The sequence below is a fragment of the Zootoca vivipara genome, chromosome 4, assembly GCF_963506605.1.
Source record: "Zootoca vivipara chromosome 4, rZooViv1.1, whole genome shotgun sequence".
Taxonomy (NCBI): domain Eukaryota; kingdom Metazoa; phylum Chordata; class Lepidosauria; order Squamata; family Lacertidae; genus Zootoca; species Zootoca vivipara.
In genome coordinates, this window is record NC_083279.1 from 64,837,192 (window position 1) to 64,855,127 (window position 17,936).

A 17,936-nucleotide genomic window follows, 5' to 3' on the forward strand; every position below is an offset into this window, starting at 1 on the left:
GCTGGGTGCAATCTGACCAATGGGATGCCTGCTAAATGCTATCAAGGGACCTCTATTTAAGCCCATGCACGTGTCCCTGAGCTTCCTCTTTTGGGCCTGTGCATCGGAACACCTGCCCACCTCTCCCTATATTCTGGGCTTGCACGCATTACCTTGCTATGCCGTCGTGGGTCGTCTGTTGTTGGGACAGGGTAACGGCAGGCATTTTCCCCACCTGGCTGATTGGCTGGTGCCATTTGGGTTTTGCCTGCCGCATAGCAAATCGTCACAACTTGTAAGGTTGCAGATAGGCTTTGGTTCAGGTGATAGGGGTGGCAGAACAGTCTGGCCATCCCTATGCGATGGGTATTCTGTTAAAGGAATCCAGGGACTCTATGGTTTGGTCAACCCTGAGAGGGATTGTGCCCATGCTTGAGTCTGGAGGGCATCTGGCAGTTAGGCTGGTTGACCCCACCTTCCACTCTGCCGGGTGTTCACTCAAAGGCTGTCCTATGGTGTGCCCTGGGTCAGCGCTACCCGCAAGGGTGCAGAGAGCTAGTCGAACCAGAGCTTATGCAACCACTCACTTGACTGTAATCAATAAAGTTGTGGCCTAAATTCTGCCAAAAACCAAACGAAAAATTTGAGTCTTCTCTTAATTTATTTGGGGGTGGTTAAAGGATCTACACACGCAATATGGGGAGTGGTGCTACATCATGTATTTGGGGCACAAGCCATTTAGGGTTTTGTATATCAGCACTAACACCTTGAATTATCCCAGTGGGATATAGGCAGCAGGCGAAGTTCATACAGAATAGGTGTTATGAGACACTGCACAAATACTGCTTTCATCACTGCTTGGCATGTGAAATGAAAGTCTACTTCTGCATAGACACTTCCCCTTGCTGGATTGTGGTAAGGCTGTTTTTAAACTTGAGAAGTTTGCTCCAGATACTTTTGGAGATTTAATACAAAATGATTGCCCAACAATCAGTTTCCTTGGCTTCAAAACAATCACCTGTGTATTCCAATATGTAAAAAATACTTTCATTATGTTTATTATAAAAATATAAATGTTTCCACTACAAATCATTTTACATTAGTAACAGGCCATCTACAATTGCACAACGTAATTAACTAAATGAGTAAGTAATGCTTTGAAATAAAGGTTAAAAAGCAAATGTGGATTTGCCAGTTCAAATCACATCTATACATTGCTTATTGGAGTCTAAAGTACAGCAAAACAAAAAAAACCTACGTTATATGTTAACAGAAATAAATAATATATGTAAAAACAATATTTTTAAGATACAAAAACAATAATATAGTACATATTCTTAGTGAAGACTTTGCAATGCTTGTTTGATGTAAATAATAATCAAAGGCAGGTCCTGTACAGGAAGATGGCCACAAAATTTCTATTTCCTCTACTCCACAGTTAAGAATTGTACACTGCTATGTTTACATATGTACAGGGGTAGAAGGGGAATGGGGGCTATCGGAGGCCACCGAACAGTACAAAAATTGTAAGAAAGAGAAGACAAAAAGTTGTTTTAAAACCCTCTGCAAAAAAGGAATTTCCTCCTGAACAAACAATGAAATCAGTCTTTAGTACCGAGCACACACATAATTATGTCCCATGGTATTACTAGACATTGAAAGATGATTAAGGATAGGTAAGACTAAAATGTAGTTTGAAGACCTGCTAATACACAATTTTTCTTTCTTTCACAGCCATTAAAAATTGCCTCGGGGACAATTTGTTCTAGATAGTACTTCCAAGAACATCAATAGAATTGTTTTGCTTTAAAAACAAACAAAAACTTTCTGCTAGCAGGAATGGTGCATTTATGGCTAGAGATCAAATCTAAAGAGAAGGGAGGTGATTATTTGACACTATTAATCTGATCTGAATCCTTGCAGAACATGGGCTTAGGATGGTGCACTGTATACTTCCAGATCCTGCTATGTTCAGAGAACATCAAAAAACATGACATCGTATTGGAAGGGCATGCAAGTTACAAAAGTGTGCAAGGAAAGTATACCAGTGCTCTGTGTATAGTCAGAGTGTCAGCATTTTGAAGTGTCATTTTATGCTTTTTACAAAATGGATCACCTACTGGGCATGTTTGCACATAATGCAAAACCAAACCATGGCTTAACACAAATATGATGGTTCTTGAGAAAAGACTGTGGTTGCTGTGTTCCTTTCCTGGTCATCCTGCTGCTGTGCTGTGAACTAAACCATGGTTTGGGTTAGCATACTGTCTGAACCTGATCTCATGGTATGTCTCCTCCGGATAACCATGAGCTGTAAAACCCAAGAGCAAACCATGGTTACAGCTCACTGTTTGCCTGAAGTGTGACAAACCATGAGGCTAGATTTGGATGGCGAGCTAAGGCAAACCATGGCTTAGCTCATAGCAGCGCAACAGCACTAGGGGAGGAGGGCAGTAGCTGCAATCTCCACTCTGAGGACCTGTGCATTCATGCCAAGCCATGTTTTGACTTCACATGTCTTGCAAACAGGCCACTGAATGATTCGAATCCATCTTAAAAGCTGCTATGTACTGTGGTGAGGGCAAATGTAGCCAAAAGAAAATACAAACAGGACATGTGTTGATTTGGATATTGTTCACATAGTACAACTTACAAGCACATCTTTGTACGTGTGTTTAAGACGTACTGTTTAAGACGTGTGTTTAAGAAACATACTGTAATCATTTACTCTCAAGTGGATGCCAACAATGCTAGCTATTAGTTCTCTAATATAAGAACTAAGAAAAGGGATTTTCATCTTTTCCTATTTGGACCCCAGAGTATTATAAGCAAATAATTTTATCACCAAGTAATGCATCGTATAGCATGGGTGTTGTTGTTGTTTTTTTAAAAAAAATCTGGCACAATTCAACGCTTTGTGCACACTGCAAACATTTAAGTACATGCAATTATGCAACTCTGAGTTAAGTTGTCAAGAAAATAACGAACAGCTCACTATGGCTGTTTTCCTTGGAGAAAAATGATTGTGTGGTTCATTGGATTATATTACCCAGAACATGGTGCATGAAAATTTACTCACTTGTGGGCATGTATGCCTCTTTCTTCACTTACATCAGATCCTCAAGATTGGGACCCATTTTCTTTAAAGTAAGTCTCACTACTTGTACTGAAATTTCTTCCCAATGTCTGGGGCTACAGCCAAAGTCTGGGAGGATTTGGCACTTGGTAGTAATTAAGCCCAGTCAAAACATATATAAATATAAACAATAAGAAAACATTTAAAGGAAAATAAATATACCTTTTAAAAGAAAAATTAAGACTTTTTTTAAAGAACACATGCATCAAAACCAGCCCCAACAGCAAATATTATTCATGAACTATTGCCTCATTTTATACCCAACATTATTCATGTTTTCCTTCCACCGTTGAAACAGAATGTTGCAGGAATATCCTTGCAGATATGGCCAGACAGAGCTGAGGTATTATCCCCAAAGAGCATTACAATTATTTTAAAGAAATAAAATACTAGTCACCTATCCTTTCTGCATATAAAGAAAATACTGCAAGGGTTTCCCCCCCTCTTGCTTTCTGCTGACAATTGGTCAAGATTTAGCATAACATCCTCCGTTTAGTTGTTTGCCTTTCTTGTCATTCAGTCCATCAACATTGAAATGGCTCTAAGTTACATGGAAGGATTTAATAAAACAAAGAAACCAACATTTTCTTTCAAATGCAGTATATGTTTGAGCAGTCCATTATTACAAGGTGGGAAAGGCACCCCCCCTTCAAGAACAAGAGAGAGAGAAAAGTTTTTCATTCCTATTTTAAGGCAATTTAACTCAGCGTATGAGTCTCTTAGTGGGCTTGAAACGGGCCCAAAATGTCATGCTTCCAACAATGCTACAAGAGTGCCTTTTCAGTCTTGCACGTTTTCACTCATCACCATGACCTTTGCAGCAACCTCTTGCTTCCTCTTGCTGTGTCTCGAGTGCCAACGTTTCGGTAGCCTACACTGGAACGGGGCCATTCTTTGTATGCATTTCTAGAGATTTAATACTGCTAATGAGCTTTTTCTGTGGCCCCACAATCGTCACGCCGACCTTCTTCATGTCGCTGAAAAAGACAAAACACACCTGATGAGTTCCAGAGAAGTTGGAAAGTGTTTCGCACATCAAAAGAATCCACAATGTTAGGTCGATGATGAAACTTCCTTTCCATGTTGCTAAACAGTGGTAGCTAGCCTGAATGTTTCCAGATGGACCAAAGGCAGTGGAGTGTGTTTCTGATATCTAAGAAAATAGCTCTCCTAAGGAAGCAACACAAACACATTCTCAGGCGCTGAAAAAAATTGTTGCACCTGTACAGCAGCTTGCAGATTTTGGATGATTTAAACAAAAGTGCGTGGGAGACAGGGAGCAGTGGTGTAGTGGAGGAGGGAGGAGGGAGGAGGGCAGAGGGGTGGTGGCCTTGGGCACAAAATTATGAGAGGGGCACAACCAGGCACAATGCCCATGAATCCCACACCTGGGATGGCTGAGCTGGGAGGCAGCAGAGCTGCCAAGTTGAGAAGGTGCACGGCCACTGCAACCACCAGCAGCAACTGCCCAGTCCACCAAGGGAGCGCAACACTTGCCGCGTCCCGAGCACCAGCAATCCATGCTATGCCACTGATGAAGGACCACTGTCTTGGATGCCAGTGGCTACTGCCATACATATCTTCTTCATAGAATTTCCACATATGGTAACCAATGGCATCCAGGGGCCTAGGTAAGTTGGAAAAGGTTCATTCAAAGTGTCTGAGTTTTAGGGCTTGAAGGATTTCTGTGGTGGAGGGCTTTAAAAATAAATAAATCCCAATGAGCCTGGCTCACAAACTGGGAATGACAGATGGTTGGCATTTTATCTATCCTGAGGGGCAGTACTGTGCCATGGTGAGAGAATTTATGATGACCAGAAAGACTTCAGTTCAAATCCACATTCAGCACATGGGTTGAGTGATATTGGGTCATAGGATGTAAGATAGAACAGAGAGGAAAAGCTGTGTATATCTCCTTGAGATCTTTGGGCTCTGTTAAATCTTCAAAATGCCAAAAATGATCTCCCTCTCCTTTTTTCCTGCCCCACCACATCAGCATAACTGACTATGGACAAAGAACACCCTATTTTCCTGAGAAATCTAGAACACCCTATTTTCCTGAGAAATCTGAACGTTTGCTCCATTTCAAAAATATAGAAGCTAAAAATTTCATTATGCTGAACCGTTGACCTATATGAAAAAATTGACACATCTAATTCTAAACTAATACCAGCCACCACAAGTCAGATGGAACAAAAAAGTTGCATGCTGCTTTCAAAAGAAGATCTTCCATTTATGATTTTACAACAGCTTTTCAAAGAAGTAGAACAAATGTGGGGCAGCTCAGTTGGTAGAGCATAGGACTCTTAATCTCAGGGTTATGGGTTTGAGCCCCACATTGGGTGAAAGACCCCTGCACTGCAAAGATGACCCTCATGTTCCCTTCCAACTCTATGATTCTATGAAGAACACTATATTGTTCGAATTGACATATATGTAACTGAACACATCGGTGGTATATTTCAGCAAGGTGTTCTTGAAGTGCAATCCTATCCATGTCTACTCAGAGGTAAGTATCACTGAATTCAATGGGACTTGCACCCAGTTAAGGCTGCAGCCTGAGTTGACTTTAAAGGAGCATGTGTTCTGGGCTGTGTGCTGGGCTCATATGTTGCATTAATTTCACTGAAACCTAGATGTTGAACTGCCCACAAGATAGAAATCTCATAATTTGGGAAGTGGCATGAAAAATGCAAAAGCAACCAAAGAAACAGTTTTAAGATGGACTCTTACTCTGAGGAAATCTTGGCTATCGTATCGCATGAGCTGTATTCTACTCCTGTGAATATGTCCTTGCATTGTCCTATCCGAATGCCATTGAGCCAGTCACCTGTTGAGCGGAAGGCTGAGATTTCAACATTGCTTTGGTCCAGAAGGAGATTTGATGGCCTGGAAAAAAATGAATGTGACGGTGGTGAGAGAACAGAAATACACTGTGATTCCCTATGTATCTGGACTTAAAACCACTCCCAGCAGAATCTTTCAGATTAGGTGCAAGTTGCGTGCAGAATTTAATGCCTGCAGAAATCTATTGCTTTAGGGAAAAACAGAGAAATCACGGTGCTTAAGTGAACCAGCTGTTCAGTTTGTGTCTTAAGCTCGTGATTGCATTGTCAGGGCACTTCTTTTGAATTGAAGCTTTCATGAAGCTCATCTTGATTTAGTTCAGGTATGTGTAACTTGATAAACATACCTCAAATAAGAGCCGAGCCAAGCCAGTGATAAACGCTCTTAATCTCAGATTAAACCAACTGATGCAGTGTGATTTTAAGCACGTTATGAACTGGTGGCTTAAATAGGAGGATGCGACCATCTGGAGCTTTGCGGCACGACTGAAAATCTCTAGATGGCCTTGTTCAGAATTGGCAGCACAAAACATTTCAAACAGCAAATGCACTGATATCACCAAATGCTTCCCTAAAATTTTCTACAACATTTTTCAGTTCTGGAGTATCAAAAGAAACCTGAGAGATCTTTGCAGTTTAGAGCCTGTGGAGACAGACATAGAAAGCTTGTTTGCTTCATAAAAACAAAGTTTAAAAACTTAAGCTTCCATGATATTGCATCCCTAAAATGATGTGCAAACTGTATGCTAAATTATCCTGTGGCTTTGGAATACATAGTGGAGACTGAGAAAACAATAAGTAAACCATCACAAATGGTTTTCTACAATATACCTATTGGATATTCCCTCTCACTTTTATTTTGGTTGCTGATATTAAAAATAAAAATAAAACTCAGTGGATTCTTTTGAGGAATAAGCTACTATTTCCCCTGCCAGTCAGTCAACATGCACAATGCTTAAATGTGATCTTCTCAATCATCTTTCTACAATTATAGTAGGTGCAGTAAAAACAATATCCTTTTTGGGTGCATGGGAAGTTCGAATTCTCTGTGTCAGTTTGTCCATGTAGTTTGATACACTAGAGACAAATGATTTATTTTTTGAGAAACAAAACAAAACAAAACAAAACAAGGCACTTAATATTACCTCTTCTACCATCTCATTTTACCTGATAAGATAATGTCTGATTTATCAGCTATGAAGAAACCTGGGAGATGAACATCACCCCCACCTGCCCAACCCTGTTATAAGAGATAAAAGAACAAAAATCTGGGTGCCCACTGACCAAAAAAGCTCTCTCACCACCCCAGCAGGCACAACAGCATAATTTTTTTTTCTCCAGCAGTTGTCCTATTATCTTCCTGTCTATTGCAGAATGAGGACAAGACTTCTCCTCCTTGCAGAGGGGAGGGGTTGCGAGCGGGAGCTGTTTCCTGCACTAGCAGAGGGGCATATTCGGCCCCCTGCATTAGCCTTCCTCCGCTGCCATGCCAAGCCTCTCAGCTGGCCAATAAGACCAGCTGGTGGGTGGGGTCTGGCTGCATTTAAGCAGCCGCAGCAGCGTTAGTGCCCCATTTGGCTTCCTGGCTACATCGGATCTCCCGCCCCCGCCTTTAGGTCTGTTCTATGCTTTGACCTTGCTTTGGACTTCGGTTGGTTGCCTTGGTTGCCCAAGGGGCTTGGTAGGAATTTTTATCCATTTGGCTAACTGGCACCAGCCTCTTGGGTTTCCACCTACCTCATAACAATTTGCCACAACTTTATGGTATTGGCGGTTAGGCATTGGAATATGTATATGTGTTGTGTGTCAGAGGACAGGTTGTGGCCATCATCCAACCCCTCCTCTTTTGGGTATCCTGTTAAAGCAGGCATCCCCAAACTGCGGCTCTCCAGATGTTTTGGCCTACAACTCCCATAATCCCTAGCTAACAGGACCAGTGGTCGGGGAAGATGGGAATTGTAGTCCAAAACATCTGGAGTGCCGAAGTTTGGAGATGCCTGTGTTAAAGGGATCTGGCAGTTGTGGATCCTGTCTGTTGCCCTGCTGGTGGCTAGAGCCATGGCATGACCCCCGGTGACATCAGCTTCCAGTTGTACTTGCATCAACAAGCTCCTCCCACTGGTTGTTAACCCTAAACGACTCCCCACTGAGTGGGGTGGAGTCATGCTTGCTTGTGTTATCCAAATACCTAAGCCAATACCACTCACATGCTGTAACCAATAAAGTTGTGGCCTTATTTTTCCCATTAACCTAAATTCATGTTTCAGTGTGTCTTATTTACTCTGTGCAGGTGGCGGGTCCTCGACTCGCAATGCTCTTAATTGTTGGCCAAAGCCCTAGTCTCTGCTCCAAATGGATTTTGATTAAAGAAAACTAAAACAAAACTCAATGATACGCAAAAGAGTTGTTTGTAGCTTCTTAGTATATGAACCATCTCTCTTTCCCTTCATCTCCAAAACCAGTCAACACATTTCAGCTGGACAGATTATTATCAGCAATACATCATTGCTTGTGGTGAAGGACTGATATTGCTCATTTGTATAGAGGAGCTGAGTTGCTTAACGTGACTATTAAAAACAAGAGGCTATCTGATGCATCAATTGCCTGCTCTCGCTATGCATACAGTTCTTGTTAATATGTATGTATGATTTCCTTGATGCTCAGCCATTTCCCCTAAATGTACATTTCAGAAATAAATCCAAAGGAAATGCAATTAACTATACTGGATACAGCTAGCTAACTTCTGTTTGTCTCATGAAGTCCACATTTTTTATTTATAGCTTTCTCTGCATAGCTACTAGGATCCCAGGGCATTTATTAAAGTATATATGAAGTATGGAGAAGTTGCTTTTTCTCTCTGGTCAATCTAACATGCCGCTTCATTCTAGTAAAAACTGGCGTCGCTGCTCCTTTTCTGTGTGCATGTGGAATGTTAAACAACATGAGAAAAAGCAGAGCAGCAGGATTACAAATTGGACAATCCCAGTGAAGCTTTTATGTCTGTTGTCGGGACCAAGGTGTAATGAAGACAAAAATATGAACTAATTTCAAGTAACCACAGAATAACTAGCATTGTAAAGTATCATTTTTCTCGCAGGATTCTAAGTGGGGAGGGCATTCTCCCCCCCCCCAAAAAAGCTCCTTTCCTCCTTGGAGAGGACATCTGGACAGTTTATCAATGAGCAGGAATTTGTCTCTCGCTGTGAAGAGTCTGTGATGTCTCCCCATGTGCATCGGAGGGAGTGCCGGGCTTTCAGAGCATCTGCATCCATGGGCTTCCACCCCCCTCCCTTTGACCCAGCCCCCTAGACAGCAGGTCTAAACATGAAATTTATGGGCTGGGTGATGTGCACCATAAGCTCACACTTTTACTAGACAAATTAGATGGGCTACAATCCGTGCAGCTGTAAATGACGTCCTGCAGGGTTCCACCTGATCTTTCACAGCTTTTCATAAATCAGGTCCTACTAGCGTCAGACTGCAATCATTAAAAAGAAATCATGGAAATTACATGTTTGCTCAGGGGAACTGAAACACAACTCCCCCGCCTCTTTCATTTTTGCCGCTTCCCACTCCCACTAGCAACATTTCAAAACTGTTCTCTGTGTACTGGCAAAGCGGGAGGGAAATCCTCGGTGCTATTCATTCTGGCACTGAGCATGGTTGGAAGGCTGCATGTGCTGGCATATGGCTGCCATAAATAAAAGGACAGCAACCCACTCAGCAGTGAGATTCCAGAGTATATTTTCCACCAATGGCCTCTTGCAGTCAGCTTTTATGGACTGACCTATTATGTTAACAGCTGGAATTAACCTTGTTCTTTTGCATGCAAGCCTGGAAAGCCATGGTTTGCTGTCATTGAGATGGATGTTGCCACATTGCAAAGAATTTTCTGTCGCACCGCATCATGTCTCGAAATAAACATATAAATAGCAATGGAGCTCTACCTCCTACTGATACAAATTGCTGTTCTGAGCATGCCAGCTGTCCAGTGGGGAAAGATATAACTCAATTTGTAACCACTACCATCAAGCACTACTATTTGAGAGGCAGCAGTGCGTTACTAAGAGAAATGTTGCATACTCTACCCTCTAAGTTTCCACATCTATTTTTACTTGTCTTCTTAGCTAGCTCTCCTCTGCCGAGTGTCTCAAGACTGGGAGAGCATCTATTTCAAATGAGCCATTCTTAATACCTTGCATTTTTGCTTATGTAAAAGGCTGCTGAACATTTATGTGAGCTGAAATATGACTTTGATGGCTTATAAATGACCCTAAGGACCAGAATCCTAGACTAATTTTAAGGTCAACAAAAGCACAAGTGTGTGACACACACACACACACACACACACACACACACACACACACACAAACTTTATTGCTGCCAAATGGAAAGCACAGATACTGTATATCCACTTTCCAACAGGAGACAAGAAAATAAATGATGCACTGAGGAGGCGTGGAGACATGTTGTTGACTTTAATTATCTCAGTACCACAAGGAGTACAACTTTGCCTTTACAGTCATTTATGCTGCTTTAAAGTGCCAATCAGGTAAAAAAATATGACTATGTTCTTTAAATAAAATTGACCTACCTCTATGGCACATTTGCTTCCCCTGATATTTCTTTATATCATGTTTGCTCAGTTCAGTAATAATCAGATAGCTACTGCATTTGGTCCTTGACCTAAAAAGACCTAGACTTGCAAATCAGACATCAAAGGCGTAACCTTAGCCTAAAGACAATCATTTATGGACTGCTCACCAATAAATGCCCAAAGCGCCACTTCAGATAATGAATGCCCCCCAAATTGTTGTAAATGTCAACAACACTGAATGCTTTTCTTTTACTATGATTATAATACTGGAAACCTGTGGGCAAGGTATTTTTGCTTTGCCAACTCAAGTAACCCTATAGCATCTAGTTTTTGAGGTGCTTACATCAGAAACTTGGGTTTTAATCCAGTTAGTTGCATGATAACTTCAGTTACATACACGGCATGTGGCTATTCCAGTGAACAGACAAATCTGGGATTCATATCCATAGTCACCCAGCTCCAAAGTGGCAATAAAGCTTGAATTAACTGCAACACAGGATACCACGCAGTATCCATATTGCCTAAATAGTCCCAAGGAGCGCCAATTTCTTGGCATTTTGGTGCTTTGTTGAACATGGAGTTTAACACAACAGAGACCCATTGTGTTGGGAAGCCGGGAGAGCAACACAGCTCCACCATGCCACCCTATCAGCCGCTACTGTGCATAACTGAGTCCAATATTTACAACTGTAAAGCAGTGCACACGAAGGTAAGAAATAATAATCTGAACTAGGAAAAATAATGGAAGTGATCAAAACTCAACTTGCCCTAAAAACACACACACACACACAAATCTATATGTTATACAGATTAAATCAGAGCGGAGAAAAAGTTAACAATGTTCAGACACCCAGACAGAACCGCAGAGACAAATCAAAGAAGTTATGATTAGATTGTGCAAGTGCCCTGGCACAATCACAAACTAAACTTTAACTAAACTTCAAATATTGTGCCTTTTCGCACTGTGTTTCAAAACACAAAGTCTGCATGTACCTGAAAAACGCTGATTACAAAAGTGCCAATCAGCCTAGTAAGAAAGAAGAGCATAAAAATGATTTCATAATGGGTGAACATAAAACTTGTGAGAGAAAGTATTATTTAATGTTGAGCCAAGATATGGAACTTCCTGACCTGGGAGAATCAACTCCCAGCTCTCTCTTCCCTCCCCTCCCTTCCAATTACAAGTTTTCTTCTGCTGCTTGAACACCTGTTTGTTTGTTTGTTTGTTTGCAGGTCTTTAACCTGACCACTGTGATTTCTGCTGCCCTTCTCTGGAATCCCTTTGGTTTGCTTTCATATGAGTTATTTTTAAAAGTTTGACGTAATTTATTCTGCACCTGGATAGGGGCAAAGAGCTATGCAGTTGTCTCTAAATCAGTGGGGACAGTGGTTCACTACCATCATCTGCATGGCATAGTTTCTGAAATTTCACTAGGCATTGCTGACATATTTTCTTCAGGACTAAAACCTCATTTTTGAAAAAGAGCACAGGTTGAGATTGCAAGGATGAAATCTCTGTTCACTCACAGTTTCTGCACCTGTTCAACCTGACCATGCAGTTGCAGAAAATCCTCTGTCCTGATAATGTCTGTGTGCTTTTATCACAGTGTTTATGTGGTGCTGCACACCTACAGCTTTATCGTGTCCTCCCTCAAAGAGGGCATGTGTTGCAGTGCGACCTGGCAACCAAACCCTGTGTTGTGGGTGGGTACGATTGGATAGCCACTATTGGTAGGTCCCTTGATGCTGGGTTGAATCAGACCAATGAGATTCTAGTCAAAATGGATCAAGGGACCTATATATGCCAATGCACATGACCCTGAGCTTTCTCCCTTGGTCAGTGCATCGGAACATCACCCACCTCTCCCTACTTTTAGGGCTTGCACGCTTGACCTTGCTATGCCGTCGTGTGTCTGTCGTTGGGACAGGGGCATGGCAGGAATTTTCCCCACTTGGCTGATTGGCTGGTGCCATTTGGGTTTCACGTGCTGCGTAGCAAATTGTCACAACTTGTAAGGTTGTGGATAGGCTCTGGTTCAGGTGATAGGCGTGGAAGGATGCCTAGCCATCCCTATGTGAAGGGTATTCCATTAAAGGAATCCAGGGACTCAATGGTTTAGTCAACCGTGCGAGGGGTTGTGCCCATGCCTGAGTGCAGGGGGATATCTAGGTGGTGGACATAGCATGTCCCTGGCTTTCCACCATTCCAGGTGTTCACCCTAGGCTGACCTACGCTGGTGCCCTGGGTCAGCGCTACCTGCAATGGTGCAGGGAGCTAGTCAAACCAGAGCCTATGCAACCACTCACCTGATGTAATGTAAAAACCAAACCAAAATTTGAGTCTTGTCTGAATTTATTTATAGGGTGAGGTTTAAAGGTCTAAAGCGCAACTGTTGAACTAGTCTTGTGAATTCATAACCGGCAGGAACTTTGAAACTAGATGTCCCTTTGCCTCCTTTGCAAACTGGGGTTTGGACAACAAACAGTCAGGGATTCTGTTTGCCTACTAGAAGATAAAGAGATAGTAGCCAAGCTTCCTCCCAGCCCCAGTCCCCAACTTAAACTACACTACTAATAAGAAATAGCTGTAAACGTGGAAGTAGGTAGTGGACAAAGCAAACATATTGTAATTACTGGAGGTAGAGTAAGCAAACACATTCAGTGTGTAAGATGTAGAAGGTATTGTGTCACCTTGCAGCTGCATTGGTGATTATTTTTAGACTGCTGGGATTACGGATCAGCTTGTCCAGGATGCTGACAATCTGCTCAAACTTCGGTCTGTTGTTTCTGTCTTTTTGCCAGCAGTCCAGCATCAACTGATACAAGGCAGCTGGGCAGTCCATGGGTGGTGGCAAGCGGTACCCTTCTTCCACGGCTTTAATTACCTGCAGAAGGGGGGGGGGGAGAGAGATTGCAGACATTATCAGGAAATGCTTCTGCAAGGGATCTCCATTACATTGTCACGGACACACGGTATTTAAAACAAATCTATTCATTCTCCAATTGTTCCAACGTGTCCTCCTTCCTCTTTATTTGCAAAATAAGCCACTTGACAAAACGGAGATACGGAAAGTGACAGAGGAAGCAGAGGATAATGTGTAGCTCTTTGAAGAAGGTGCTGTTTGGTCTTGTCCAGTGCTCAGCTTTGATTAGACCAAATGCAAGTCAACTTAATACATTTCCTACAATACACGCTTAATTGGTCCAAAGAGAAAACATCTGGAAGATCACTACCCACTCATCTGCCCCTCCTCCTCAACAGCCTTTTAGGAACTGCAGTTTGAGATCATAGAAACATGGGAAGCTGCCTTAGAGTGCGCCTGATTATTGGTCTGTATAACTCAGTACTGCTTTCAAGCACTGGCAGCAATTCCAATGGGTTCCAGGCAGGAGTCTTTCCAGCCCTATCGGGAGAAGCCTATGACAGAACTTGGGACATTCTGCATCCAAATCATGCACTCTCTTTCTGAGCTACAGCCCTCCCTCCAACAAAGAGCCCTTACATTTTAAGGTCTAATTATCAATTAGGATGTTTTACATAATATTCACTAACACAAAGAAACAAGCATGCAAACTCTGGGACTATTTCATAGGTACGGAATTCTGTATAGGGAGAGAGCATCAGTATATATAAATATATATACATATTAATTGTTTCACAGAAAGAGGGCAGTATTCATCTACATTGGCAGCTGGCAGCTTAGCACAACTCATTATCCCTTCTCCTTTTGATGGGAGTGCTCCTCGCCTCTACAAGCAAGTGATATTCAAATACACACTTAAACTTGCATATGCAATTGCTAACGCCACATAATTGTAGAAAAATCCAGCTTTACTGACATTTCCATATTTCTGCATCGCACGGCAGATAGAGTTAGATTATTGTTGACAGATGGGTTAAGGCAGTGGTTCCCAACAGGTGGTCCGGGGACCCCCAGGGGTCCGCGAGCTATGCCAGAGGGGTCCGCAAGATGCTATTAGAATAAAAAATATATTAAATATATTTCGTATGATAACAGATTTTTTGTTTTGGCCGCTTCCTGCATGAGCAGAGTCTAGCGCAAAACTAGAATTAGATAGAGGCAGTAGGTCTGCTGTATGCCGTTAGGTGGCGCTTTACAAACACTACTGTTTTGCAAAGAGGCAGCGCGCGCATTCTACTAACGCTCACCTCCCCAAGATGCTTTGCGCGCGTCGGCTTCATTTGTGCGCTACTGCGCAGGTACCCTGTCTTCTCCATTCCCCTCCCTCCTCCCTGGACTCTTATAAAAAGACTCTTAATTTGGCTCTCACTTTTTAATTTTAGGATTAGGAATTAATGGGGGTCCTTGTCACAATAGCAGCTCGATGAGGGGTCCTCGGGAAAATTTTGTTGGGAACCCCTGGGTTAAGGGGCTAACAAGTATGTGGAGTAGCAATAAAGCTAGATTACCCATGATTGTCCTAACAAGCATATTTCCAGCCATGTTGGGTTTTGGCTTGAGAGGTTGTGGCTGTGTGGTTTGCATGTGAGAAATCAACCAGATTTTGACTTTCTATAATCATCTTAGGAAAATGACTGAAAAGCAGCAGGCAGCTTAACAAATGCCCTGTGGCAGATCACAAACAACTGCTTCCTACTTGACATTTCAGGAGGAACAAATTATGAAATTAGCTTCTATGTTCTAATTTCCATTCTCAGGGCAGCAATTCTTTATTTCTAAACCAGCATGTTAAGCAATATGGTTAACTAATATGAACAACTTACAGCCAATAGTTATATTAATAACCAGGGGCTAGTGCAAACATAAAATTTCTTGGTCTTTTTATAAACTGCAGCTAGGAAATTAAAAGCATTCCCTGACCTACAAGAAATTCCTTTCCCCTTTCAGAGTTAACAACTGCCACAGTGAGGAGTTACGTTTGCACTAATGCTAATAATAACCGTAAAGGTAAAGGTACCCCTGACTGTTAGGCCCAGTTGCGGATGACTCTGGGGTTGCGTGCTCATCTCGCTCTATAGGCCGAGGGAGCCGGCATTTGTCCGCAGACAGCTTCCAGGTCATGCAGTCAGCATGACTAAGCCACTTCTGGCAAAACCAGAGCAGCGCACGGAAACGCCGTTTACCTTCCCGCCAGAGTGGTACCTATTTATCTACTTGCACTTTGAGGTGCTTTCGAACTGCTAGGTTGTCAGGAGCAGGGACCGAGCAATGGGAGCTCACCCCGTTGCGGGGATTCGTACTGCCGACCTTCCGATCGGAAAGCCAAAGAGGCACAGTGGTTGAGACCACAGTGCCACTCGCATTCCTTCAATAATAACCATAGTTGCCTTTAATCATGGTTTACATAGCCATTTCAAACTCTTATTTTAAAGCTAACCAAGGGCAACATTGGTGCAAATACCGTGTTTCTCATATTTTAAGGCATCCCCAAAAAATAAGCCATGACAGGATTTCAAACGGTTGGTGAAAAATAAGACATACCCCGAAAATAAGCACTATCGCAAAGCCCCGACCGAGCGAGAGGCGAAGCCGCGGGACCCAGCAGGAGCCTCTGTGTCCCCTGTGCGAAGCCCTGGGACCCGGCAAGAGCCTCAGAGCGTGCGCGCTAACCCCCGGGAGCTGCAGCAAAGCCCTGGGACCCGGCTGGAGCTTCAGCGCACACGCGCTAACCCCCGGGACCCGGCTGGACACATAGCTGAAGCCGCGGCAGCTTGCAGGAGCTGCGGCGAAGCCCTGGGACCCGGCTGGAGCTTCAGCGCGCGCGCACTAACCCCCGGGGCCCGGCTGAACGCATACCGGTAGCTGAAGCTGCAGCAGCTTGCAGGAGCTGCGGCGAAGCCCTGGGACCCGGCTGGAGCTTCAGTGTGCGCGCGCTAACCCCCGGGACCCGGCTGGACGCATACCGGTAGCTGAAGCCGCAGCAGCTTGCAGGAGCTGCGGCGAAGCCCTGGGACCCAGCTGGAGCTTCAGCGCGTGCGCGCTAACCCCTGGGACCCGGCTGCGAGCCTCAAAGGCGCGTGCTAACCCCCGGGACCCGGCTGGACACGTAGCTCAGGAGCCGCGGCGAAGCCCTGGGACCCGGCTGGAGCCTCAGCACACTGTGCTTGAAGCCCTCCGACTGCAACTGAAGCCGTGCGAAGCTCCGACCCAGCGGGACCCAGCAAGAGGTGCAGCTCTCCAAACCCCAGTGGCAAGACACTACGGTACAGGTAGGGTACTTTTTTTCTTGCCTTGCCCACTTTATGCATGTTTAATGCAAGCTTTAATTGCATGCAATTGCTTGCCCCCCCCCCCAGTGCTTTTGCATGGTGCAAAAAAAGTACCGGTAACTGAATAAATGTAGATTGCTGTACCATACGTAATAAAAATAAGACATCCCTGAAAATAAGCCATGGTGTGTTTTTTTGAGGAAAAAATTAATATAAGACGTGTCTTATAATATGAGAAACACGGTATTATTGCATGGCTAATGCTGGCAAGGGAAGATAGGATGGAATTAACATGGTAGAAGGGACACGGCTACTAATTTATTAACAATATTCGATAGACTGGAAAATGTTATATATTTATATTAATAGACTACATTCATTTTAAAACAATGAACAACATGGGTTCACTACACTGTGATGCAGCCAGTGGATGTGGGTGGGTGTGTATTCCACGATTATATTCCCATTTGTTAGCTAAATAACAAAAGGTGTCTGGTTTCATTTGCTTTTACTATATGTTTGCTTAGCATTAGGGTAAGATATTGTACACAGAATTTATTCCCATTTGTAAAGCATGTATAGAGCTGGTCAGAATTGGTAGCTTTTAAATGAGTCATGTGGAACACATCTAGACTAAATTAAGGGAACAATATGGTATGTTTTTTAAAACAGCTTTGGGAAATACTATATTCCAAAGAAGCATAAAAGGATGGCAGATCTGTTTAACTTCCTGAAGTTGGACAGCAATAAATTTAAAGCTATCTAAATGAACCTCTATGTAAAAGACTTCTAAACAAATCAAACCATCACTTCATTTTATCTGCTCACTGCATCCGAAGGTATTTGCTCATTAAATCTTAAACACAACTTCCTCCTCTCTTTCTTAGGCAGTTTAATTGGCCCAGTATACTCCTAGAAAAGCTCAACAGAGCTACAGCCAAAAGGAATCAGGAGACATTTAATAAAGTTCTATAAAAGATGTATAACATTCTAACTAATGTAAAAGCACTTGTCGATTATTCTCAGAGTAACTTGAATCACCCTCCTTCCTTTATCCTGTAAGTTCAAAAGTTCTTTTTTTTAAATAGAAATGCTGCATATTTTTTCAAGAGAAAGTAAGATTTTCAAACATTTGTTTTTCCAAAATTAAAAATAGGCACCAGCTTTTCTTATGCTTTTCCTCCT

The 17,936-nt window shown here is 42.8% G+C and overlaps 1 protein-coding gene across 2 annotated transcripts in view; it reads right to left on the minus strand.

Moving 5' to 3' along the window:
- Positions 1-1,014: 1,014 nt before the first annotated feature.
- Positions 1,015-17,936, minus strand: part of EPHA3 (EPH receptor A3) — a 218,221-nt gene continuing 201,299 nt past the window's right edge. For both annotated transcript variants that reach the window (XM_035116807.2, XM_035116806.2), the window contains exons 15-17: positions 13,250-13,443; positions 5,849-6,004; positions 1,015-4,092 (exon numbers count right to left, since the gene is read on the minus strand). In XM_035116807.2, coding sequence (XP_034972698.2) covers positions 3,987-4,092; positions 5,849-6,004; positions 13,250-13,443 — 456 coding nt within the window. In that variant the 3' untranslated portion in view covers positions 1,015-3,986. The remainder of the gene's footprint in view (positions 4,093-5,848; positions 6,005-13,249; positions 13,444-17,936) is intronic.